This window comes from Chenopodium quinoa, unplaced genomic scaffold (assembly GCF_001683475.1).
Source record: "Chenopodium quinoa cultivar QQ74 unplaced genomic scaffold, ASM168347v1, whole genome shotgun sequence".
NCBI lineage: Eukaryota > Viridiplantae > Streptophyta > Magnoliopsida > Caryophyllales > Amaranthaceae > Chenopodium > Chenopodium quinoa.
Genome location: NW_018745286.1, coordinates 5797286 through 5824660, shown reverse-complemented (window position 1 = coordinate 5824660; position 27375 = coordinate 5797286). Strand labels below are relative to the sequence as shown.

Below are 27375 nucleotides of genomic sequence, written 5' to 3'. Positions count from 1 at the left end.
TCCCGAAGGATATAATCAGCATCTGTTGGACCCACGCACTTCAATAGCGGGGCTGAAAAAGATTTTTTTCAGAAGCTCTCCTCTGAAGACGATGAAACTTGAGCTGATTCTTTTTATCTTAAAGGCTAAGCTGCTCTCTTCGGTGATTTCCCCTCAGAGTTTGTAAGCTAAGATGGGATCCATCCAGCTCGACTCATGTGCGACGCAGCATATGTCAATTGCTTCGTCCACACTTCTTTCTCGGCGCACCTCCACGAATACGAATCGATTCAACTCAGTTAAAGTTGAACTTGCAAGTTTGGAAAGTGCGTCGGCTTGTGCGTTCTGACCCCTTGGGATCACCTCGACTTCAAAAGTTCTTAGCTTCGCAATAACAGCCTTGATCTTCGCGAGGTAAGCTATCATTGAGGGCTCTTTGGCTTCATATTCGCCTCGGATTTGATTTGCGACAAGTTGAGAGTCTGTCTTTAAACAGACGTGTTCAGCATCCAGCGCTATGCACAGCTCTAGGCCAGCAATTTCTACCTCATATTCAACTTTGTTGTTTGAAGCCTTGAACAAAAAATTTTAGTGTATACTCAAAGGATTTGCCTTCGGGAGAGGCTATAACATCCCTTGCCCTCGAACCATTCATGGTGGAGGATCCATCCGTGAAAGCAGTCTAAATTTTCTTCCCTTCATCGAGTGTTTCTTGATAGAAACACTCGGCTAGGAAGTCTGCTAAGGCTTGCGCCTTAAAAACTGCCCTCGGCTGATAGCTGACACTGAACTTAGTGAGCTTGAAAACCCACTTTGCTAGTCTGCCAAACTTCTCTACTTTGCCGAGGACTTTTTCCAGCGACTAATCAGTTAAGACCACTATTTGATGGGAATCAAAGTAGGGCCTTAACTTCCGAGCAGCTACCACTACTGCGTAAGCAACTTTTTCGAGTAAGGGGTAACGCATCTTGGCATCTGTCAGAGTGTGACTGACAAAGTAGACCAGCTGCTGAATTCTTTCTTCTTCCCTCTGCAACACCGCACTTATAGTGGCTGGGCTAACCGCCACGTACAAGTATAAGGCCTCCCCTTCAACTGGTCTAGCCAAAGTTGGGAGTTGAGCTAAATGCTAGCGGAGCTGCTTAAAGGCTTCTTTTTGCTCGTCTTCCCAGATGAGCTCTTTAATTTGGGAGCTTCAACGCTTTGAAGAAGGGCAACCCCTTGTCCGAAGCTCTAGAGATGAACTTTGAAAGGGCAGCCATTCTGCCAGTGAGACGCTGAACATCCCTCTTTGTTTTTGGCTCGGGAAGATTTAGAGCTACTTGAACTTTGGAGGGATTGGCATCAATCCCCCTTTTGCTGACCATGAAGCCGAGGAATTTGCTTGACTTTACACAGAAGACACATTTCTTCGGATTCAGCTTTATTTGATGCTTTCTAAGGGTGGCGAAAGATTCGGTCAGGTCCGTAACATGGTTTGTATCTTTTTTGCTTTTGACGATAGAATCGTCGACATAGACTTCCATGTTTCGGCCCTTTTGCTCGGCGAAAACCTGATCTACCAGCCGTTGATAAGTTGCCCCCGCATTTTTCAGTCCGAAGGGCCTCATCTTATAGTTGTATGCCCCAATTCTTGTAACGAATGTCGTTTTCGATTTGTCATTAAGATGCATGAAGATCTGATGGTTCCTTGAGAATACGTCCATAAAACTAAGCAGGGCATGCCCACTTGTCGAATCGACTAACTGGCTGATTCTCGGCAAGGGATAAAAGTCTTTCGGACAGGCCCTATTTAGATCTGTGAAGTCAACGCACATCCTCCTGGTGCCATTTGCCTTCTGAACCATCACCACATTAGTCAACCATTCTGGACACTGACAAGGTTCAATGAAACCTGCATCCAAAGGTTTTTTTACTTCAGCGGCGATATCTTGGTTCTTTTGGGCGGAGTAATTCCACCTCTTTTGCTTAATTGGTCAACACGTTGGGTCAACGTTAAGCTTATGAGAGATGAGGTTCGGATCAATCATAGGCATTTCTGCAGCCGAGAACGCGAACACATCTTTGTTGTCCTGAAGGAGTTGAATTAGTTCAACATGGACATTTACATCAAGTCCCAGCCCAATGCTGACACACCTTTCAGAATTTTCTTTGGTCAACTCTATTAATTTAGTCTAATTGTCAAGCTCCATGGCTAAGGCGCTGGATTCCTCTCGATACGGTCTGCTTCCAATGTCAGCAGGCTTTCCAGACTTTGGCTGATTTCCTGAGTCTTTCGGCTTAGACGAGGAATCAGCCTTTCCCGCCCCAAAGATTTCTCTTTAACTGGGATACCTTGGGCCAAAGCACTCAAACCTTTAGGCTTTTTTGCGCAACGACCCTTTTCTTTTTCCTCCTCGTCATCTTGGTCGTCGCGGCGACTCTTGGATGGTTTGAGGTGGTTGCATTTTTGGGCCTCCTTTTAGCTGTCTTTTATTTTTTCAGAGTGTCACTCGTCCAAAACGTAGATCATTTCTTGATGGTACGTTGAGACAACTCCTTGAATATCGTGTATGAGGAGTCTCCCCATGATCACGTTGTACGCAGATGGAACATCTACGACCAGAAATTCGGCCATGGTGTTCCCAGCTGCTCGGCCTTTGCCGATGCTGACAGGAAGAAGAATCTTCCCATCAGGATATGATGAAGAGCCGTTGAATCCGGATACCGGGTAGGGTACTGGAGTCAAGTGCTTGGCTTTCAACTTCAGCTGGTCGAACGCTCCCCGAAAGATAATATCCGCCCCGCTACCATCGTCGCCGAGAGATCGCCAAACGTTGTGGTTTGCAATGTTCATCACGATCACTAACGGATCATCATAGGGGTACACCACCCCCTGGCAGTCTTCGGCTGTGAACAGAATGTTCGACACCGAAGACTGGGGTGCTCGAATGTCCACGTGATTAACCTGATGGGTCAAGCCCCTCAGGTGACGTTTCACCGCGTTTAGAGAAGTTCCCCCGGAAATGACATAGATATCGAGAGTTTCTTTGTCTTGCGACTTGTCCTTTTTCCGGGGAAAGTCCAGATCTTGCCGAGAATCTTTCTAGGCTTTTTTCTCCTCGCGGCGATCCGCAAGTTTTTTTTTTAAGATAGCCCTTTCGAATCAGATCGCGGTCCTTTAACTTGAGACAGTCCTCGGTGCAATGTCCAAGAGATTTGTGGAACTCGCACCATCAGTCTTTGCCTTTGTGCTGGTGCCACGGCGGGAGTGGCCTTGGCTTCTTAAACCTCCCCTCATCTTTAGTCGTGCTGTAGATTTTAACACGAGGAAGAGTGAGAGGGGTGTAAGAGTCATACCTCCCTGTGTAGGGGTATCTATCTTTCTTCGGCTCAGGTGCCGAGGACGGTTCTGAGGCTTTCGCCTTCCCTTATCTCGGCCCTTGGCCTTCGAACAGTTGTCCCTTAGATTTCCCAGCCCCGGGATGGGACTAAGATTTTGTCTTGTTCCATTCTTCGGCTCGGATGAACTAATCCAAGGCATCCAAAGCTTCCTCCAAGGTCTGCGAGGGATGCATGACCATGAAGTCAAGGAACTTTCCAGCTTGTAAGCCATTCCGTAATACGAATACGACAAGGCCCTGGTCCAGACTCGTAATTCTGGATGACTCGTTGCTGAAGCGAGTCAGATAGTCTTGGAGGCTTTCGTCCTCCGCTTACTGCAGACTCATCATGTCTGTAGTTGTCTTCTCTCGGCGATTTACCGTAGAAAACTTGCTCTTGAATTTGTTGGAAAGGTCCTTCTAACCAGATATAGAGCCTTCTTTCACCCTCTTGGTGATCCACGATTGTGCAACACCTTTGAGGGTCGTTGGGAAATATTTACACCAGGTAGCCTCGGACCTGGGGTTGAGATACATGTGCCCCTCGTAAGAGGCAATGTGATCCTTTGGATCTGAGGTACCATCGTACGTAATGTGCGCCGATATTTTCACCGTCGGCACATGTTCTTCTAATATCCAACTTTGAAAGGGCGAGCTTGTAGGGACCATCACAGCCTTCCCTTTTTGTTTGGCCGAAGGGACCTCGCTTCTTCCTCTTAAAGAGGTGGAAGTGGTTTTCGTCCCTGGCCGAGACAATTCGGGATTGATCGGGGAATAATAGGTCGTTGGTCTACTATCCTAGATTAAATTTACAATTTATATTCCTAACCTAACTCTATCAAGTTCACACTAGATAATGGCATGCTAGGGTCAAACCACAAGGACTAAGTGTATTAATTTGAGGTAATTAAACTAGTAGGAAGGTTGTGAGATAGGGAGAGAAACATGTAAAACACTACTTAAAGCAATTAACAAGATATTAGGGAAAGGGGAATCCAATTACATTAATGAATTCAATAACAAGTCGTAATTAGATGATCATGATCTCAATTAGGAACGATTAACACACTCAACTCACTCCCGCGCAATTAAGCATGCTAATTATCCTACTAAGCTAATTCACTCTCGCGCAACTAGCCTAGCAAAGGTATGGAAGAATCTAAACTCTCAATCAACTCACTTTCGCACAATTGATTGAAAACACAATTAAGAACCAAGAATCAATTAGCTAAAAAGATTCTAGTCAATGTAAGCATCATCCAAACACAATAATCAAGAATCAATTGCATACTAATTACAACCAATCACTCAATTCATCAACATAACCTTCATCCATTTCCCTAGAACAAAATCTAAGCAAACATAATGAAGGAAAACATGGAAAACAAGGTAAAACTAGAATTAAAGCAAGAATCAAACAAGTAAACTAATTAACTACTCTAATCAACAATGAAATAAGAAAAAACAAGAATTAAACAAAGCAATAAAGGTGAGAGAAAGTTAGAAAACCTCATTGAATAGATGAGAAGAGAATCCACAAAATTTTCTTCTTCAAGCTCTCAAATCTCTATTGAAATCCAAGCTTTCTCTCTCTAAAACTATTCCTAAATTAGAGAGAGAAAATCCTAATCTAACCCTAATCCTAATTAGAGGAGAGAAGAACTGTAAAACTCTCCCCTTAAGAAATCTAGGAAGTCTTCTATTTATATTACAAGAAAATAAAGAAGGAAATCCGGAATTAAAGCTCGAAAAAGACCCAGAATGCCGCGCTCGCAGGTCTTGTCGCCACGCTCGCGGCAAGGCATCTCCAGAAAGTTGCAAATCCGGGAAAACAGAGTGTCGCGCCCGCGGCACCACTGTCCGCGCCCGCGGAGGCTGCGTAGCCTGGCAGTATCTTGCAGATTTAAACGGCCATAACTTCTGTTCTAGGAAGCCTCTTGGGGTGTGCAATATACCGTTAGAAAGCTCTTCAAGTCTAGTTTCCAACGAAATTTGAATCGCCTCAATCCAATTTGTAGATCAAAAGTTATGGCTGAAAGAGTAAACAAGACTCGGTTTAAGGCCTTCTACGAGCTTCAAGCTTTCTTGTCTCAAGCTTCTTAGCTTCTTCCTAAGCTTCAAGCTTCTTCTATTGAAATTTCTTGCCTTTTCTCGGGTCATATGCGTCGAAGAAAGCGTCAAGCACCTACACAAATAGACCAAGAGAGAAAAGAGTGAAAGAACACATAGAAAAACATGCAAATCAAGCTTGAAACCGAGCAAAAAGCATATTATTCACAACTAAGGCCTTAAACCATAAACTAAGACAAATATAACTAAAAAAAGAGTAAAAGGAATAGAAATAACAAAGAAACACCGAAATAAACCTAAAACTAAGGGAGAAAAACGCCCTAATATGTGTCATAAATGACACTTATCAAATTCCCCAAAGCTTAACTCTTGCTCGTCCTCGAGCAAGACAAAACCAAAAGAAAAAAAAAGAAGGATTTATTTAAGCAAGACTATCACACTAAGGGAGACAAGAATGTACACTAACTCACTTTCGTAGGAATCACGGTCAATTTTAGCAACTAAAGACAAGCCCTTTAAACCCCTAGATCGCTCTAGAGGACGAGTGTGCTCTCGTGAGGGTTTCCTAAGAGTTTAACCCACAACTCTTTAAAAAAAACCAAGCAAAACAAGGCAAAGCATAAAAAGGAAATCAAAAGAAAAGGAAGGAAAACAAATGTTCATGAATGGAGTTTTGCAAATGAACAAGTACAAATGAATACAAGTCTTTCTAAATAATAGAGGAATGCACGCTTCAAGATATCCAAGGTTGATTGAAACATAAGAGATGCTAAGCATAGAGAACTAATAAGACACAATTCATCCCAAACAATCTTACCGCGTTCTCCCTACTAGTTTCAAATTCACCTCTAGTGAGCATCTCAATGATTCCACTAGGGAACCGGAAAAGAAGAGATTTTAGGGTTACTCGACATCTTGACTATGCAAACCGCTCCATAAGCTTGACTCCCATCTCCCTCCACCGACTTGTGACTCAACCACAAAGGTCAAAAGGTCTTTGAAGGGTTGTAACGTATGGCAAAAAAAGGGGAAAGGTAGGTTAAAAAATTTGAAAATTGGTGGTATACCTAATTGTGAAGCATAAGAATGGCCAATTCTCAATACCTTAACCAAGTTATCACCAAAACTCAAACAAAAATATCAACACCCCCAAGCTTATTCAAAGCAAAATCACGAACATATGTACAAAAAGCGTAGACACGCTTCCCCCAAGCTTAAATGGAGCATTGTCCTCAATGCCCTAAACTAGGGAAATCATAACTACATCAAAATACATTTGTGCTTTTCATAAAATGGACCACCATTCTACCCAAGTATGATAGAATACCCTCCCCCAAGCTTGAATGAGACAATACACTCAAATCATAAATCATAGAGTCCATGGGGAGGGGAAAAGAAAGTAATCAATCCAACAAACCAACACATGGTCTTCAAGCCACCAACCATTAGAGAAAGAGCAAGGAAAGTTATTACCGGATATAGGTGGGTGTAAATACCCGCAAATGACCCAATTTAACCCTTCAAAGCCAATTTCCTCCAAAGCTATGCCTCATATACCATATGCTAGGAAAGAGGAGTTGAACTTCCTTGGTTCTTGGTCCAATACCAATGCACCAAAGTATATCAAGTTATGTACCTAGCAAATGGCACACAAACATTTCCATGAGCAAAAATCTATACTAAAAAGAAAAGAAAATGAAAGCGATAAAACACGGGTCACTTCCCGAGAAAGGCTTGCTTAAGGTCCAAGCTTGACCTCTCTAGTAAATAATATTGCAACGAACGCAAGAGCTTGTCAAATGCACTACTTCACATTTCATAAGATAACAAGTAGGCAAATGACGGGAGGAGGACGTGCAACAAGATTATTGCACGCAAGTGAGGAGGGAGATGCCAAAAGAAAGAAGAAAAATCAAAAGAAAAATCAAGAAAATAAGAAGAAGAAGACGAGGAAAAGGAAAAATATGAAAAAGAAAAAGAATAAAAAGGCAAATCCTCCTCAAAATACTTTTGGGTGGCACAATCACCCTTTTCCTCAGTAATTGATGAGAGAGGGGCTTGAATATCTCCAAGAGAAGGAGTGTCCCCAATAGGCTCTTTGACAAAAGAAGGGAGAGACATATGATAGTAGGGGATATGGTTAAATCTTCTTGAAAAAGGGACATGAGAAAAGGGAATAGGAGCAATGGTCTCACCTATGAACTCTTCCTCACCACCATTCCTCAAATCACCAATAAGGGCATAGAAATCAATCATAGAATCCTCAAAAGAAGAACACTCATGATCTCCATCTCCCTCAAATATCCAACCTCCAAGAGAAACCACATCTTCCTCTCTATCACAACGATGGACAACAACTCCCTCAACATCCTCAAAGCCTAGAGTCTCAAAACCATGCATGAAAGGATGCAAATTCATTTCAAACTCATTTCTCTCCAATGAAGCATTATCAATGAACTCACTCAAAAGGCTATGAGTTTTCGTTATCCTTCAATGAACACACTAGTCATAACCTCGAATGAGTCCAAATACACATGGACCGAAGGGTCACAAACATGCAAGGTAGACTCATAAAAATAGGGAAGGGGGTTGGAATCCAATAACTCAACATTTACTTCATTCTCAATTCCTCCACCATCATCTAAGGGACTCTCAATCTCTCTTGGTTTCTCTAATTCATCATCATCCTCCTCATCAAATCCCTCACCCAATATTGAAAATGGCTCACTCACATCCTCACCAAGGGTAGCTCTTAAAGGGGGTGAATAAGGGGAAGGAAGGCGCTCAAGCTCAAAAGGGGAATGAAAAGGATTAAAATCCTCAAAAATCCTCTCATCACAAGAAAATCTCCCCTCATCTTTACATCCTTGGCCCATATCATCCTCAAAAGCACTCTCCCACTCCAAGTGAGGTGGCTCGCATCCATTTCCAACAACCCTAGCACTCATCACTTGGGAAAGTCTCACTTCTCTCAACTTTTGTTCCTCTTGAAGCTCTTGGACTTGTTGGGTGAGATATTGCATTTGGGCAAGAATTTGGGCATCAATGTTATTGGGTTTAGGTTCATAATCAAAATCAAATTGCATATCATAAAAATTAGCACAAACCTCATCACAATGAGCATATAACGGGGAGGGGTCAATATGCATAATAGGTTCTTCATAAGGAGCATTAGACACATCAAGGGAGTTCATGCAAAAATTAGAAGAATTTTCAATATTTGCATCGAGACTAGAAACATGAGAATCCCTATCACAAGTATCCCTAGAAAACCAAACAATGAAATTCCAAGCATCATCCAAGGACAAAGCACAAAATTCACCATTAAACATACTTTCAACCACACCCCTAGTATACTCATTCATACCCCAATAAGCTATATCACAAGCATCACTAAGAGAACAACCATGGAAGCTAAGGAAACCCTCAAGTCTTTCAAAGTAAGCATAGAAGGGTTCATCATCAAATTGAGGAAAAGATAAGCATGCCATTTTTTTACAAAATAAACAAAAGCAAACAAAAATAAAACTATACACAAGAACCGAACTAATCTAATCAACACACACTAATAAACGTCTTAGTCCCCAGAAACGGCGCCAAAAATTTGATCGGGGGATAATAGGTCGTTGGTCTACTATCCTAGATCAAATTTACAATTTATATTCCTAACCTAACTCTATCAAGTTCACACTAGATAGTGGCAAGCTAGGGTCGAACCACAAGGACTAAGTGTATTAATTTGAGGTAATTAAACTAGTAGGAAGGTTATGAGATAGAGGGAGAAACATCTAAAACACTACTTAAAGAAATTAACAAGATATTAGGGAAAGGGGAATCCAATTACATTAATGAATTCAATAACAAGTCGTAATTAGATGATCATGATCTCAATTAGGAACGATTAACACACTCAACTCACTCCCGCGCAATTAAGCATGCTAATTATCCTACTAAGCTAATTCACTCTCGCGCAACTAGCCTAGCAAAGGTATGGAAGAATCTAAACTCTTAATCAACTCACTTTCGCACAATTGATTGAAAACACAATTAAGAACCAAGAATCAATAAGCTAAAAAAATTCTAGTCAATGTAAGCATCATCCAAACACAATAATCAAGAATCAATTGCATACTAATTACAACCAATCACTCAATTCATCAACATAACCTTCATCCATTTCCCTAGAACAAAATCTAAGCAAACATAATGAAGGAAAACATGGAAAACAAGGTAAAACTAGAATTAAAGCAAGAATCAAACAAGTAAACTAATTAACTACTCTAATCAACAATGAAATAAGCAAAAACAAGAATTAAACAAAGCAATAAAGGTGAGAGAAAGTTAGAAAAGCTCATTGAATAGATGAGAAGAGAATCCACAAAATTTTCTTCTTCAATCTCTCAAATCTCCATTGAAATCCAAGCTTTCTCTCTCTAAAACTACTCCTAAACTAGAGAGAGAAAATCCTAATCTAACCCTAATCCTAATTATAGGAGAGAGGAAATGTAAAACTCTCCCCTTAAGAAATCTAGGAAGTCTTCTATTTATATTACAAGAACATAAAGAAGGAAATCCGGAATTAAAGCTCGAAAAAGCCCCAGAATGCCGCGCCCGCGGGCCTATGAGCCGCGCCCGCGGCAAGACATCTCTAGAAATTTGCAAATCCGAGAAAACAGAGTGTCGCGCCCGCGGCACCACTGTCCATGCCCGCGGGTGTTATGGCCGCAACTGCGGAGGCTGCATAGCCTGGCAGTATCTTGCAGATTCAAACGGCCATAACTTCTGTTGAAGCCTCTTGGGGTTTGCTACATATCGTTGGAAATCTCTTCAAGTCTAGTTTCCAACGCAATTTGAATCGCCACAATTGGATGTGTAAATCAAAAGTTATGGCTGAAAGAGTGAACAAGACTCGGTTTAAGGCCTTCTACGAGGTTCAAGCTTTCTTGTCTCAAGCTTCTTAGCTTCTTCCTTAGCTTCGAGCTTCTTCTATTGAACTGTATTGCCTTTTCTCGGGTCATAAGCATCAAAGAAAGCGTCAAGCACCTACACAAATAGACCAAGAGAGAAAAGAGTGAAAGAACGCATAGCAAAACATGCAAATCAAGCTAGAAACCGTGCAAACAGCATATTATTCACAACTAAGGCCTAAAACCATAAACTAAGACAAATATAACTAAAACAAGAGTAAAAGGAATAGAAATAACAAAGAAACACCGAAATAAACCTAAAACTAAGGGAGAAAAACGCCCTAATATGTGTCATAAATGACACTTATCAGGGATACAGCCCGGTTCCTTCTAGGAAGGTTAGACGTCTACGCACGTCTACCTCTCTGGAGCCTAAGCGCTCGTGGACGCTTCGGCGAGCAGACTCTTTTCCCGCAGAGGTGGTATTGCTGCTCCGGAAACTCATGGAGTCTCGAGTTTCGGAATGGTGAAAGTATTGAGGGTTCTTTTTCCTTTCCCTCTCGGTCCTCTAAGTGTCCTCTTGCAACTTTTCCCCGAGCTCCTTGTAGGACGGAACTTGTCCTTCTTCCTCTTGGTCGATTCTCCTTCTCAGGTGTCTCGGCTGAAGAGGTGAAGACTCGTGGGGCGTTAATGGGAGTTGACCTCCTTGAGCCTTAAGGAACTCCATACAGACCGCTATGGCCCTTTCCACTTCCTCTGTAGAGGGTCCTGACGGAGGGGTTTATTTCGGCTGGGACCGAGAGTGTAGACTCTACGGTGGAGGACTTCTCGCGTTAGACCCACTTGGCCTAGGAGAACTTGTCGGCTAGTGAGTATGATGGGATGGAGAGCCCTCCCAAGCGTCCTCTTCTAGAGAATGGGGAGCTTTTGAAGAAGATGAAACTGGTTCCGGTGACTGCAAAATTGGTCGATTTTCCCTCACCGTGATCAGGTCTCTGTTTCTCTTCGAAGAGGTGTGACCATTCTTCTTAGCACTCTTGGTGCTCATGCCACTCTTAGTCATGTTTCTACTGAGACTAGTTAGATTATTTTTGGCTTAAATTTTTGTATGGTCCCCAAAGACGGCGCCAAATTGTTTCGGCTGAAAACAATGGGGCCTTCAATAGGCCCTTTTTTATGGGAGAAGAGGAATCTCGGTCCAAGTGATGAGAGGGCCAAAGGTATCCTGCACAACAAACACATGTAAACTAGCCTTGGGGGTGGTTGCCGAGGAAGGCCCCTCCAATGATAAAGTCAGTTCAGTGTAGAGAGAAAAAGTTATGCAAGAGAATTTAATGCTTGAGGCTGATTGTGAATGAATGATAATGGTAGAATTGATGGCTTTTATACCTTTGTTCAATAGAGAAGAGTTGTGCCCTTGAAGTTAGATGGGCTTGCCATGTTGATTGGGCTTGGCTGACTTAGTATGCTTTAGGAGGATTAAACCTTGCTTTTGGGCTTTTGTAATTGAACCATTTGGACCGACCCAATTAACGATGGCTGAATTGGACCCAAACACCGACCTTGGAGAAATCGCCCCTTTTTCTCAAGCAACCGTGATCGGTGCTATGGCTGAGAAAAGTCAGCTCTCAGGGAAGCCCCTTCATCTCCCTTTGCGTGTTTACATGAATATATTTGCTAAGCTTTATTACCCATCTTCTTTCCCCATAATTAATTTAATGGTTTCTTTGATTTTCTCAATGTTTTTCCTGTTTTTTGAACTTCTTGTGTGGTTTATGTGTTCTATTAAGGGATTATTTTGTGGTTTTAATTTTACCTTTTATTTTAATTGGTCTGTTAATCAACGTGAGTTAATTTTTTCTTGGGGAAAGGTTCACCTCCCCTATATAAACCCCTTGTTGTTGCGATGTATTTTATCTTGCAATTCTCTGTTTTCTTTCTGGTATTCTTATTGTGTCTCACTAGCAATCTTCATCTCTTCTCTTCTCTTCTCTCTGTTCCTTAGTCTAAGTTTAATGTCGGATATTCCTCCTCGTAGCTATGCCTTTATTCTTACATCAAATTGTCCTTCTACTTCCATTCTTACTTCCGAATCTAGACTTAGCGAATGTAAAACTAACCTCCTGGATAGCTCTAATTGTGAAGCCCCTCAATCCCATCCCAGAAACCCTATGGGAGGTCACCAACTAGTGTTCCTCCCCTTTCCCCTTATGAAGACAGTGCAAGTCCTCCTTCACCGTCAGTTTCAAATCCAGTTCGTGCGAGCGTTACTGTCTCTGCTCCTACTCTTTCTGATGCTACTAAAGCTGACCATAGAGCTAAAATTCTATATGCTAAAATTTGGGGGGATTTTGTTCCTTACGCTGCTATCACTTCTAGATTAGTTAGAGAGTGGAACTTCATGCATGGGGAGGTTTCTATTAAATATCTAGCCAATGGCTGGTTCATTATTAAAAACTCTAACCCGATTGACAAAGATAAAGTCTAGGCTCGTAGACCCTGGTTTGTACAAGGTTTAAATCTTGTTCTCATCCCATGGGAGCCTAACTTCCAACCTTTCGATGAAGGAATTACTCATGTAGATCGGTGAGTTAAAATCCCTTTCCTCCCCACTGAATATTGGTCATGGGATCATTGTGCTTCCCTCACTTCTAGCATTGGCACCTTGGTCAAGCTTGATACTTATACCCTAAAAAATGATGATAAAGCTCAGTTTTCTAGGGTGTGTCTCAACATTGATATTTCCAAACCTGTTCCTTGCACTCTCTCTATGAAACTAAAGAGAAGGATATTCTTTTCTATCTTTCATATGAGGGGGTTCACGAAGTTTGCCCTCTTTCTGGTAACAAGGACCACACTCTAAAATCTTGTCCAAACAAACCTGCTCCTTGTCTTGATCTCATTGTAGCCCAGCTGGACCAGCACTCTCTTCCTGAATCTAATTGGATTCATGTTAACCCTTAATGTAGAGTGAGGCCCTGTTTTTTCAATAGAGGTGGCAAGGCTAAGCGAGGCACCACTTTTGGACATAGCCCTAGAGTGAACAACTCTTTCTTCTCTTACAAAGCCGGTCCTTCTAACACCAACCTTCCCCTTGGAGAACATCCTTCTCCGGCATCCTCCTATAGCCATTCCTTGTATGAGGGCACTGCTATTGTTCTAATTAGTAATGTTTTTTCTACCCTGGGAGAGTTTTAGGTTTCTTCTGGGGATAAAATCACTCTTAATCCTCCTGCTCTTGAAGGTCCCAATACCACTCTTGAAGAGGATGATCTTGATGAAGCTTTTTTCAATGCGCTAGGAATAATTCATCACAACCCTGATGTCAACTTTGATGCAGATATGAGTTTCTCTTCTCCTTCCCTTAAGCCAACAAAATCTAACAACTCCAAAAGGAGGAAGAGAGATGATGAGGATGCCTGTTCCCCTAACTCTATTATAAATTATGACTAAGGTTCTATGCTGGATGCACTTTTGTCTGGGTGTTAGATTCCAATGCTTATCCTCCCTTTTATCTTTTTAGTTTTTTTAGTTTCTTCTTATATTTTAAAAGGATCAGATGTATCTTTAATGCATATATGCTTGCTGATCCTCACTTTTGTAAGTCTTGTAATGACTGTTTTATATATTTAATGTATTTTGTTTCTTTTGGTTACATGCTTCTCTATTGTTCTATTCTTTTTAATACTGTCTCTGACGCTTATTGTTTCATAGATTACTTATGCCAGCTGATTATACCTTCTTATTCCTTTCCTGCTCTATTTATGCTAGTCTTTATTTTCATCTTAATCAGCACTACATAGTGTATGTTCTGTCGTTACCTATTGATCTTTATTTTTGCTTGAGTACTAGAGATCTATTGTGTAGTGGTTCCTACTCTATTAACTTACCTACTGATCATTTTATTTTTCTGGAACATACTTACAGTATTTACATCCCTCTTGTCTACTCCTTTTTATGTTGCTATATGACTAGCAGTTTTATTATGGCTTTTTTGGGGATGTTTTTACTCTAAGTATTTATGATGTTATTCTGCTTGTGCACCTTTGTATTATCTCTTACACTTCAGGCTTGGGTATTTTATTTCCAACTTTTGGTGACTGCATTTTTAACTCCGTTAATGTGCATGTTTCAGTTAATTTTTTCTGTACTCACTTGGTTTGTTCTTCTCGTCCCAAGGCTGCACAAACTTATACTTCCTCCGTTCTAGTAATATTGTAACAATTGAAATTTTACATTATTCATCACGTTTGTTTGACCACATATTATGATTTATACGTTAAGTAAAATATAGTCATGTGGGGTCTTGTTAGATTCGTCTCGTAAAATACTTTCACAATATCAACTTTTTATAATTTTTACTTACATAATTATAGATATTTAGCAGATAAAATGTGCGTTGGGATGCGTAATTTCATCCTTATTGCAATATTTGTGGAACAGAGGAAGTATGTCTCAAGCACATCAAATTTTTGTCTGTTCAGTTACAGCTTCAAACTCTTCAAGATGGAGAACTTATGCTTGTTATATTTGTTTTTTTACTTTTGCTACTAGTGGACTTGTGGATTCCCTCAATATCTTCCTTAGTGGTCATGAGTTGAAAATAAACTAGAGATTGAGATGAGCTTTGTGGTGGTTTCCTTGTACGCCTCTTAGGTATGAGAGGTTGTTGTGGCAGCGACTCGAATCATACCAATCTACCCTTGTTCTTGACCAAGTACTGCAATATAAACCAAATTCACTTAATGGTCTGACTCATTGTTCAAAATAGGGCGGAAGAGGGAGAGATAGACATTTGATAACAGGTAAGAAAAACTCCACTCTTTTTTTGTGATGGAAAAAGGAGACACATGCATGAACCTAGTGTACGATCATAAACGACATGATGCACGACTCGAGTCAAAAATAAAAGTGTGCGGACTATACTTGACTCGTGAGTGATTAGGTGATGTTATAAGACTCGTGGTATGATCGCATGGCTAGACGTGTAAAGAGTGTCAAAACGATTGACGTGTGGACCAAAATTAGCACGGAAGACTAAAATAGGGACTGGACGGACTTAAACCTGGGCACCATGGCACGGTACAACTATCGCGGCACGGCAAACTGTACCGTGGTGTGGTACAAGTTGCCGTGACACGGCACCGCTTACCGTGACGCGGCGTTTCTGCCGTGGCACGGTAATCAGTTCTAGGTTGTTTTTGTGCGTTTTTTCTAGTTTTTTGTCGATTTTAGAGTTTGTGCTAATTACTAAGTGAGTACGGTCCATTGACATTAATAAACCACCATAGACAAAGAAAGATCATTAAGGTTAGGATTGAAACGATCAAATAAACACACATAGGGCACGCAGGCACAATGATGTAAAGAAGAGTTCGCAACCTAAGGTCAAGTTCTATGTTCCACTATGATCAAGTTTTTTTGGTGTCAAAAGGGTACCATGGTTAAGAGTTTGGAGGCGTTAGCAAGGCAGCCTCCCTTAAGGGTGTATACCAACGGGCGGCTCCACAAGTTCGTGATTAAATAGAACTCGACTCCATGGTTTAGGTGGATTTAATAACTCGGATGAACCCTTATTGCCATGAGAGTTTTTAGGTTGATAGAGCTTAAATCCCCTGAGGCTAAGACGTACGTAAAACACACACATTTTTCAGAAAAATTGAAGGAAGCTAATAACAAGAAAATTACAGAGCCACTAGAAGAATTTTAGGATTGCCGTGACACGGCAGAACTTACCGTGTCATGTTATGGAACGCCGCATGATGTGTACCGTGACACGGCATGATTTTCGTTGCGCGGTAGTTTGGAAATTAATCCAGTACCCCTGTTTTTTCGTTCGCAATCAGGTTATTCGAAATTTTCCTACAGGAAGAATCTAAAAACGACGTTAAAAAACGTCAATGCATATGCAAAAATGTCGATTTAATCACAGGAATACGATGCAAGAATCTTTCAAGTCTCATCCACTCATCTCAATTATATACCGATCACTCAAATCGATAAATAACCAAGAATCCTCCCCAGTGGAGTAGCCAAGTTGTAGGCATCATTCGAAGCGCGCCTACGTTAAGCATGTTGTGAATATGCTTGGCACTTATAGGAAGTGGGAATTGACATATACGATTAGGGAGGACAAGGAAAGTAGGGAGCCGCCAACAAGTTTTTAAGGAACTTGTAAACCGTTCACGGATCATTTAAGGCAACCATGATAAGGGACAATGATAGGCAACAACGATTAACCCGTGAAGGTTACACCCCATTCATAATCTATGAGATTACTGACTCCATATGGTTCGGAACCACGAAAGGAGGATTGGGGATGATGGTACGAAGTGAGTCATGGAGTCACATTCGCCCGTATTGGCCTCTACTCGATTCTTTTTGTGAAAACTGATTCCTGCGATCTCAAAGGCATGCAAACAAAGATTCAATTTGCTCCAAACTAATATTAAACTAAATTGGTTTGATTTTAATGCAACATATAATCCTAAAATATCGTGATCACTTCGATTAAACAACAAGATTAAAAAGGAACCTAAACCGGTCGTCCAAATTATCTTATTAGGCATGATATTCAGTTACATTTTTCCTTTAAACATGCAATACAGTGATCAATAAATATAATAGAATCAACATCAACATTGGAAGAAATTTAACCATAATAACATTAACCAAATCAAATAATGATAAACCTAATCATGATACTAGCAACAAGAATAATAAAAAGAGTAATTAAGTGAATTAACTACTCACGTTCCGCGTTTTCTTGAATTGCTACATCATGAATAAGCTGTTAATTACTTCAGTAAATAATAAATCAAATTGAATGAAATTAAATGAAAAGTAGAGTTGATTTGGTCCAAACCCTCAGTTAATTCTACCTTTCACGCCTTGGTTTAAGTATAGAACTTCGGATCAAGTATGGACTCCTTGGAGTGCTTAGGGGAAGTATTATGAGAGAATAGGGTGGCTAGTGTTTAGGCTAAAGAGAGAAGAGAATGATTGTTGCACCGGGAGAAAGAGAATGATTTTTGGTGCCCTCCAAAACTGAGGAAATCAGCCTCGTATTTATAGAGAAAATGTGTGGGGTGAAGCACGGAACCCTAGAAGTGAAAAGGTGCAGCGGAAAAACCCTAAAAAAATGTCGTGTCACGGCATGTGTGCCGCGACACGGCATGGAATACCGTTACACGGCGCAAAATACCGTGACGCGGTGTGTCTGCCATGACACGGTGCACATGTTTTCCTGAAAACAGTCCAGGTTCATTTATTCCTTGCTTAATAATTAAGTTTGTGATATATTATGCGTCGTTTCAGCTATTCCGGATTAATTTCAGGCTTAGGGTTTTCATTATCTATTAATCGGGCTTAATTAAAAAATAACACGAAATGAATTAAAAGGGTTTGGGCTAGGATATGAGTTGGACTGAGCTTGACTGATTTGTTGACTTAATATGTTTGACTGAACATGGGTTTTAAGCACTCCCGAGATTAAATACTCGACCCGACTAATAATGGCGATGAAAGGTTGTTCATCATCGGGTTTGGTTTTGGGGAGACATTTTCAGGGGTCTACAATAGTTCAGGAAATCTAAATACCTTTCATAAATCTAAAAATAAGACAGGTTGGTGTGCTTTGAAACTGGATATGGAAAAAGTGTATGACAGAATTGAATGGGACTTTCTTTAGGCAACCCACACTGCCTTTGGATTTCCCTCTAGGTGGATTCATTTGATCTGAGAATGTGTGACCAAAGTGTCCTACTCCCTTAAAATTAACGATGAGACTACAAATTGGTTTAAACCTACACGAGGGTTGAGACAAGGGGATCCCCTGTCTCCTTACCTTTTTATCTTGTGCATGGAAGTCCTTATCCGCAAATTATCCCTCGAAAGTAAGAATCGTAAGTCTGGAATAGGCTTTAAGATTACACCCCGATCTGTTAATATTCCTTGCCTTTTCTTCACAAATGACAAATCTAGTACTCTATGGAGCTACAACATCTGCTTGCAATAACCTAAAAAGAGTACTTGATGAATTTTGTAGTATGTCAGGTCAACTTGTGAATTTTCATAAGTCTTCTATAATATTTTCCCGACAAATACATAATAGGCGACGTCTAGGCCTCGCATCACACTTTAACATGACCCCAAATTCCTCACTTGGAAGATACTTAGGAGTATTTTGTAGCTCTTATTATCCTTTAAGAAAGGACTTTTAAAAAAAAAATTGATAATACTCAAAGAAAAATACAACAATGAGAAGCAAGCTATGTTTCTAAAGCAGGTCGTCACACGTTAATTCAAAGCAATTTAGAAGCGTCATCCTCATATCTCTGCTCCTCCTCTTTCCTACCTGTAGAGGTTGCTAAAAATCTAGGCTCCTTGCATAGAAACTTTTTTTTGGAGACAACAAAAAGATAAGAATGGGAACCCTCTAATAGCATGGAATAAAATTTTTAGACCCAAAGACCTCGGGGGGCTAGGCTTACGACGGACGCTACCTCTTAATAAACCCTTCCTAACAAAACTAGGGTGGAAATTCTCTCCGACCCTTCTAATCTCTGGGCAAGATGATTAAAGATAAGTATCTTCATAATTCTTCATTTTTCAAATACCACCACAATAAAAAAGATTCTCATATATGGAAAGCTATCCTTGCCCAAAGAGAAATATTACGAAAGGAATTCGATGGAAGATAGGCAATGGAAAGGACATCTATTTTTGGATAGATAATTGGGCTACTAATGGGAGCCTCATGGAAATTTTACACTTACAAGGACATCAAGTGGATATTGACTTAAGAGTTGCAGATTTTATACTTCTAAATAGGCAATGGGACAAACCCAAGCTTGTTACCGTGTTGCCAAATCATATTGTTGCTCTTATTATGGGCATCCCTTTGCTTTATAGGGAAATGACAGACACACCAGTATTGGGCCCCACCCCTTCGGGACAGTTCTCGGTCAAGTCGGCCACATGGATAGCGCACAATCTTAATCAAGATATGCCTAAAGGGCCTCATCGTTGGATATGGAAACTAGATATTCCCCCTAAGATCCAAATTTTCTTATGGAAAATGTTGCATGGCAGTCTTGGGGTTAGGGACGTGCTTCAAAAAAGAAGAATTATTTCTTTTGGAGAATGCGCCCTTTGTAATTCCTTCCAAGAGACAATTGATCCTTTAACTGTATATTGGTTAGGAGGTACACTTCCACTAGGGAATTTGGTTCCCATTCTAAACACCCTTAGAAATAATAGCTTTATGCTCACTAAATTTATTTTTATAGTATGGAGTATTTAGAAAGAACGTAATTCCATAATTTTTAGAAACGACACTTTAGATATCCCTCAAACTTTCCACCGAGCGCATTTTACGCTTGAGGATTGGAAGTGTCGCACTCTCATAGATACCTTTTTTTAGCTCAGGGTTTCTTATACAACGATCCCAAACCCATTCTCACTACCTACCCATAAACCCCACACCTTGCCAAGTAGCCTGGGAGGCCCCTCCTTTAAACTCTTTCAAACTTAATTTTGACGGGTCACTCAAAAACAATTCAGCAGCAGCAGGTGTACTGTTATCATAAGAGACAGTGCCGGTACTCTGATTGCAGCCCGCACCTTCAACCTTGGCAACACCAACGTCTTAGTCGCAGAGGCTACAACTCTCCACAAAGGCATTCTTCTCGTTATCCAGCACGGGATTCAACATTTACACATTGAAGGCGATAATCTCCTTGTTGTTAATGCTCTAAAAAGGACCTGGTCTACTCCATGGCAAATCGACCACATCATCACCGACATCCAGACTCTCCTCCAGCAGTTTCACCATTGGGAAATCCATTACGTTTACAAAGAAGCAAATAGTGTAGCAGATTGGATCGCAAATGTAGGACATCTTGTTAGTGATAACATGGATATTACTCTTTGTACTAACTCATCATTATACCCCATTATCTCCTCAGATGCGCTAGGCATTCCCCTCGTGAGGAGAGGTGCCAACGCTTTCCCTTTTTTCCTTACCTTTTAAAAAAAAATGCATATTGAACAGAACAGGGCATGGAAATTACGAGATGGGGCCCTTGCAACAATAAAAAGAAAACTTTGCTTTAAAAAAAAAAAAAAGGAGAAAGCTTGTATATGGTAAAAAGTATAATACATGAGAATAATACAAAATAACTTTACACTTTACAACCTCCTTTTTTTTTCTTTTCACCCTTGTTTTTTTTTTGTTTCACCACTTTCATTCGGGCGAGCCCCCATTAATCTCTGGGATCAACGTTTTTTTTATATCCCACCAATCATGTGTTGCCACGTCATCTTATTTAAATTAAAAAAAAGTCGATGTAGCTGTTGGCCCATTCTGCCGTTATCAGACGGTGTTACATCAAAATTTGACACCGTTAATTTGCAAACTTTGTGAAACAGGAAATACCTCACTCTCTCTCACAAATTCACAATCGCATTTTACAGTAAAAAATAACTTTGCTTCTTGGTGGTTCCCCCGTATTCCTGGTGGTTGAAATTCGTTGTATTCATCTTCAGTGGTGTTCGTGTGTGTCCAGTTTGCACCGTTTGGTCAGTGAAGGTTAGTTTATTTTGACCATAGTTGATTTTATTTTGTTAATTATTTGTAATTGGTTGTGCGTAATTGTGGGATTGCACCCTTTGTTGCTTAATTTGATATATTTTGTTGCTTAATTCGATAAAGGTTAGTTTATTTTCACCATAGTTGATTTGAATTTGTTTAAGTATGGCTCCAATTTTTGGTAATTGGTTGTGCGTAACTGTGGAATTGCACCCTTTGTTGGCTAATTTGATATATTTCGTTGTTTAAATTTGGTAAATGTTAGAGTATTTTCACCATAGTTGATAAATTATGACCCAATTTTTAGTAATTGGTACTAGGTTACTTTGGAATTGGACCTTTCTGGTGATTAATTTGGTATATTTTGTTGTATGAATGATTACAGTAACTTGGGAAATCGCATTGTTTGATTTTGGTTATGATTATCTCCCGAGGCTATACCTTTCAATCGTGTGTTACATTTGTTGTTTTGATTTTGTATAAATTATTCAGTGGGTTCTGAAATCATTCAGTTGGGATTATGATTATTGTGTGCTGTAGTGCACTGTGTTGTGTACTCGTTCAGCATGTGTGACCTTTTCATGATATATGTGGTAGTAGGTGTTACATAAGATGGCTGATTTTGGAGAAGATAGCCTAAGTCCCTTTCCAAGTGACTGTGAAGAGGTTGGTTCCTTGATGGAGATAGGAGTAGATGGCAATGAGCAGGAAGAATATGAGGATGTGAATGCAGTTGAGTTGGAGGATTATGTCCGGGATCAGGCAGGTGAATCTAGTACAAGTACGTTGTTTAAGAATGACAAAACTTGCAATCCAACCCAATGCCCTTCCCCAATGGAGACAATCCAGACATTGGAGAGTACAATTCCTACCAATAAGGGGAGTGGGGTTACCTGTGCTCCGCCTCAAAAAGTTGGAATGCTTTTTAAATCTTGGGAGGAGATTGAGTTGTTCTACAAAACATATGCTGAGCATTGTGGATTTGGCGTTACTAGAGTGCAAGGATCATACACGAGTACAAAAGTGAGAAGGGGAATAACTTGGAGGTGCGAATGTTAGGGTGCACCCAACATGAGGGCGATGCGTGAGGCAAAGACAAGGGCAAAGTACATGGAAATTGGGGGAAGTCTTGGAAATGTGAATGGGGCTACAGGGGAGGCAGAGCTTGCACGTGGAATACGTAAATCGAAGAAATGTGAGTGCAATGCTAGGGTTTATGGGAGTTTAAACGTTGATGGGCTGTGGACTTTGAGAACCGTTGTGTTGGAGTATACTCATACTCTATCTCCTAGTATGGCAAATTTGGTTAAAGAGTATCGTATGAAGAAGTTGACTTCAACGGTACGAAGGAGGTTGATTAAATTTTTTGAGGAAGGTCTCTTCGTATCCCAAATTCCTGGTTGTTTAGGCACTGAGAATGCAAACTTACCAAGTGTTAAGGATCTTCAGCATGAAGTGTACAAGCAAAGGCGGCTGAAGATGGCCGGTGGAGATGCACGAGCCATGATGGACTACTTTGATTACATGCAAGCAGATAATCAGAATTTTTACCATGCAAATAGGTTGGATGATGATGGTCGGTTAAAAGATGTCATGTGGGTGGATGCAAGGAGTCGTGTTGCTTATGAAGACTTTGGAGACGTGGTTTGCTTCGATGCCACATACTTAACAAATGAGTACGAGCTACCCTTTGCAAATTTTGTCGGGGTCAATCACCATGGCCAGTCTATTCTGTTAGGGTGTGCCCTCATTTCCAGGGAAGATTGTGATACCTACAGATGGATCTTTGAACAATGGGTATCTTGTATGGGTAATAAAGCTCCAAAATCCATCCTCACCGATCAAGCAGCTTCTATGCGGAAGCCCTTAGCTGAAGTGATGCCTAATACACGCCATCGATGGTGTATATGGCATATTATGCGGAAATTTCCAGAGAAACTTGGCAAGTGTGCCTTGTAAGTATTGCCTACCTTGGTACATTTTCATTCAATGTTTGTTATTGGTTAAAGCTGTTTATTGTAGGTTATGAGTTGTTTTTGTTGGCTTTACTTTCATTTATAGTTAAAGTGTACAATACAATTGGTTGGCTTATTTATGTAATGTCATAAAGTTACCCTTGTTAAGAAACTAGAGTAGGAAATGGTTTACGACATTGTTGCAGCAGGCTAAGTTAACTTTACGATTCCGGAATGTCGTCATTGGTTTTTATGTTATTGTTCAAGCTGTTAGAAGTGCTGTTGTGCATTATATTGCAATGCTTGCTGATCAACCCTTGTGTTGTTCTAATTTTATTTAGCATACATGTTAACCTTTAACTGTTGTCCAGAATATGAGTTCTCTTGCTGAGTTTGTGAAATAGTGAACCCGTAGTTTTGTTTGAATGCAATGACAGGTACGATGATTTCAACAACCCTTTGAAGAATATAATATATGACAGCTTCACTGTAGAAGAATTTGAAACTCGATGGTGTGAAGCAATGAAGCTGTATGGGTTGGAGGACAATGAATGGCTGCAAGATTTATTTATTGAGAGGCACATGTGGGTGCCGACTTACATGAAAGAGTACTTTTGGGCAGGTATGAAAACTACACAGAGGGTAGAGAGCATTAACCGTTTTTTCGATGGCTTTGTCACCCGTAAAACAAAACTGTTCGAGTTTCCTGAAAAATATAACAAAGCGATGAAGAAGCGGGTTACGGATGAGAAAGATGCTGACGCAAGGGATTCCAAGTACATTAGACGACTTGTGAGTGGATTCAAAGTGGAACAGTATTTTAAAAAAATATATACTGATGCGAAGTTTCAAGAAATTCAAAAAGAATGTGCAAGGATGTTATATGTTCAGATCAAGGAGAAGAAAATTATCAGTGAAGTTGAAATTCAGTACTTGGTTTTAGATCGCGTTTGGGTTGTTCGAGAAGGTTCAAATGAGGAAATCATCACTGATTCCAGGAGGTTTTACTCACTGATTTTTAACCCTGTCACTAAACAATTACATGCGACTGTAGGAAGTTTGAAAAGGATGGGATCCTTTGTAAACATGTCATTAGAGTCTGGGATGAAAACTTGGTGACAGAAATTCCATCGGAATTTGTTCTAAATCGGTGGCGAAAGGATGTGTTAAGGAAGCACACTCGCGTCAAAGTTTCTTACCATGACCCTACTCAAACCATGGAATGTGTGCGATACAACAAGCTAATTCCAGACCTTGAGGCATTGTGTGATGAAGCAGCTGCCGTTGATGACGAAACAGTTGAGGCAGTTAGACAAGCAGTGACGAAGATCCGAGTAGAAGTTAGTGAGCGTCGTGCAAAACTCATGAATAGAAATGGGCCTGGATCAGAAATAGGGTCATCAAATCCACCTCCACCGGAAGGCACTCCTAAGTCTGTACCCAAGAACTGTAACGTTGTTGAATGGGGTAGTAAAGGTATACCCAACACTTCTGAAATCAATGGAGGAAAAAGTTTAGGAAATGCTATCCTCAACCCAGTCACTCAAAAGAAGCCTAGAGGTCGGCTACAGGGGTCAAGGAACAAGACGTTGTCTGAATTAGGATACAATGCAGCCAAAGGGAAAAACACTAAGGTATGTATATGGTGCCACTATGGTATGTATGGGTGAATCCATTCTTTTCATTCATTGACTTGGGCAGTATTTGCTTATGTAATTATTTTCTTTGTTTGACAGAGAGCCCAGAAACAACCACATTTAGGATATGTAGACGAATCACTCCAACCAACTAAAATGCCGGTATGGAAATTGCAAACGTATCTGTCCAAATGATATCTTCTTTCGGCAATACATTCATAATGCTGGTTTTGTTGCAGGTGAAGAGGAGGAAACAACCGAACCCTTACACTGAGTTCTACGCTGCCACTCCTGCTGATGATGTTCCATGTGATGATTTTGAGCTCAACATGTCCACCCAGGAGTGGACCAGTGACCACCAAATGCTCTTTCATTAAGAAATTTAATACTCATCAAGCATCAATTCATTGTGATTGGGTGTATAGTTGTTTCCCATGTGATTAGGAGAAGTTTTATTAAGGACGATGAAGTATGTCTTAATGTTTACCATTTTTAGATTAAAGAAAATGTACGTGCCATACTTAAAGAATTTGTCTTAATATGTTATCCTATTTTCAGTGATTGTTCATTTGATATTTAGTAGGGCTTTACTTGAAACATTATAAATTATTATTACAATTCCAGAAAAATGATCGAAATGGATATCGTAGGATAACCAAATTAATGACTTGGTTAACATAAGGGTGAAAATGTCAAATAGCAGTAAGTCAGTGGCTATAAAGAATAGTGTTAAGTCGAAACAAAGGACTACAATCTGAGTTGTTCAATCATTGGATCAGAACCTTTAGAATTTTGATTTTGCATGTAAACATAAGTCGGGATTAGTGCGCTGCATGGGATCAAACTTTTGCTAAAGTTCAAGATCGGCTTTATAATATTTTTAACTTGTTCACCGTTAATTTTAACACTGCAAGTCTGCAACTAATACAATAGTAGTCGGGTTAAATTACCCACGGTACGATACATAATATTAACCTAGTTAGCCAATAGTTTGACACTTAAGATTAACTCAGTTAACCTACACGACTAGAACGACAAAAACTTGTCGATTTAACTGAACTAATCGAAAACAAAGCAAATATCCCCGTACTATACTACACCAAAAGGGGTATAGATTACATAATTGCCGATTGTTGTGCTGTTTTCACTATAACTGAAATGGCCTACAAAAGTGACAAAATGACCACATAAATTACGTTAATTTCACCCCTATTGTTGGCTAACATAAATTAGACTTGCCTACAACAACAACAACTAACGTCAAATTTCTGGACAAGCATACACGTAGTCTCCGTTCTTTATGCTAGCCTCACCAACTGTAAGCACCCTATTTAACTTTCTATCTTGGTGTAGAAGCATTAGTGTATTAGGTTCCTTGTCCACCACTTCACCCCACTTGAAGCAAAGCCTCCTAAGCTTCTAAGTAAGCTTGCATTGCACCTTCATTTCGTGGCAAGGTGTGCAAGTGGTGCGCATGTAGAAAAATTTCCTCCTTGTGTCCATGTTCTTCGAGGGATCCTGGAATTTAGGAAAACAAAAAATTGGTTATTATTTGTCAAAGATTACAACATTGAACATGTATATACTGAAATATATATTAACAATCATAACAACAACAGTTCGTATGGACTGCATTGCAATAAATAGCTCGTACCACACCACAGACATATAGTATATCTCCGGTCTTAATTCTGGCTGATGTGGTTGTGGCAGTACGTGCCACTAACAAGCCATGCTTCTTGATAAGTAATTCATGGACTGAAACAACAACTCGTGATGAATAATCCTACGTATATGAATTCAAAGGTTTCATCATCTCTTATCTCATAGGTAATGCCGGTATCATGACGTTGCCTACTCTTAACAAGGATTGTGTGGTTTAAGGGAGGTGGCCCCTCGCCTTCTAAGGGCTCAGAGACATCATCCTCCGTCACAGGAACACTTAATTCGGTCCCAGAAGGATCTTCCAGCTGCAACCTAGCTCTATTGATGGCCTCAATTGACCGTGTCAACGCTAAGCCAGCATCGACTTGTTCTTTCAGTTTTCCCTTATTAGGGAATGGTTGTTCTCTACCAACCTTATGCTTCAGGAGGGTCCTAATGGCATTCCGATTGAGTATCGTAGCCAGAAGGCTCTTTTTCTTATGAAACCTCCTACTTCGAAGCGGTGTTTTTTTGTTTGACTTTGGAGTGGTATGGGTGGAGTTGGTTGGAATTGTGTGAGGATGATGTCGTCCTAAGGGTGATAGGATATGCATAGTTCTTGGTTTTGAAGGCATGTTGATCATCTACACAAGGGTGTTACTCGAAAGAAAATATTCGAATGTGAGTAACATGGTTTCATACAGAGTCATGAACATTTATATGTCATTTTACCCAATAGCCTTTTGCCACATGTTGAGGGCCTTGATGTAAATTGGCTGGATATCTTATTGGCGAGAATATTTACCTCCACTATCACTACAATAGTAAAGTCCAAAGAATGCTTTCTCTTAAGTTATTTGATTTCCATTATAGGAAACCATTTTTACCCTACACGGCTATACTATATGTAAAATGATCAATATGAAGAGTATGAACGTTAATGCAATATATACTTAACGCATGTTTGATAGTCTAGCGACAACGGATCAATTAAGCATAAAACTAAGTATCCACGTATAAAAATTAGGCATAAACATGCCCCGTGAATGTCGTGATGTACTCCACTAACGTACTAAAGTTATTAACAATGATGTCCTCCACGAAACTATATCTTCGTACGTATGTTAATATTAATAAGCTAAGTTGCAAAAGTATAATGTGTAACTAATTAATTAAGTGGTTCTAAATCAAAATTACGAATCAACATGTTAAGATAAGTGTAACAACTCG

The 27375-nt window shown here is 40.2% G+C and overlaps 1 protein-coding gene across 1 annotated transcript; it reads left to right on the top strand.

Moving 5' to 3' along the window:
• Positions 1 to 21980: 21980 nt before the first annotated feature.
• On the top strand, positions 21981 to 24878 carry LOC110712099 (protein FAR-RED IMPAIRED RESPONSE 1-like). Its single transcript, XM_021890518.1, has 5 exons — positions 21981 to 22864; positions 23302 to 23865; positions 23919 to 24498; positions 24601 to 24663; positions 24741 to 24878. The coding sequence occupies exons 1-5, from the start codon at positions 21981 to 21983 to the stop codon at positions 24876 to 24878; spliced, it is 2229 nt and encodes a 742-aa protein (XP_021746210.1).
• The last annotated feature ends 2497 nt before the right edge of the window (positions 24879 to 27375 follow it).

Coding starts and splice junctions, on each gene's coding strand:
- LOC110712099 (XM_021890518.1), top strand. CDS start 21,981: ATGAGGGCGATGCGTGAGGCAAAGACAAGGGCAAAGTACATGGAAATT. Junction 22,865..23,301: donor AAACTTGGCAAGTGTGCCTT/GTAAGTATTGCC, acceptor ATGCAATGACAG/GTACGATGATTTCAACAACC. Junction 24,664..24,740: donor TCCAACCAACTAAAATGCCG/GTATGGAAATTG, acceptor GTTTTGTTGCAG/GTGAAGAGGAGGAAACAACC.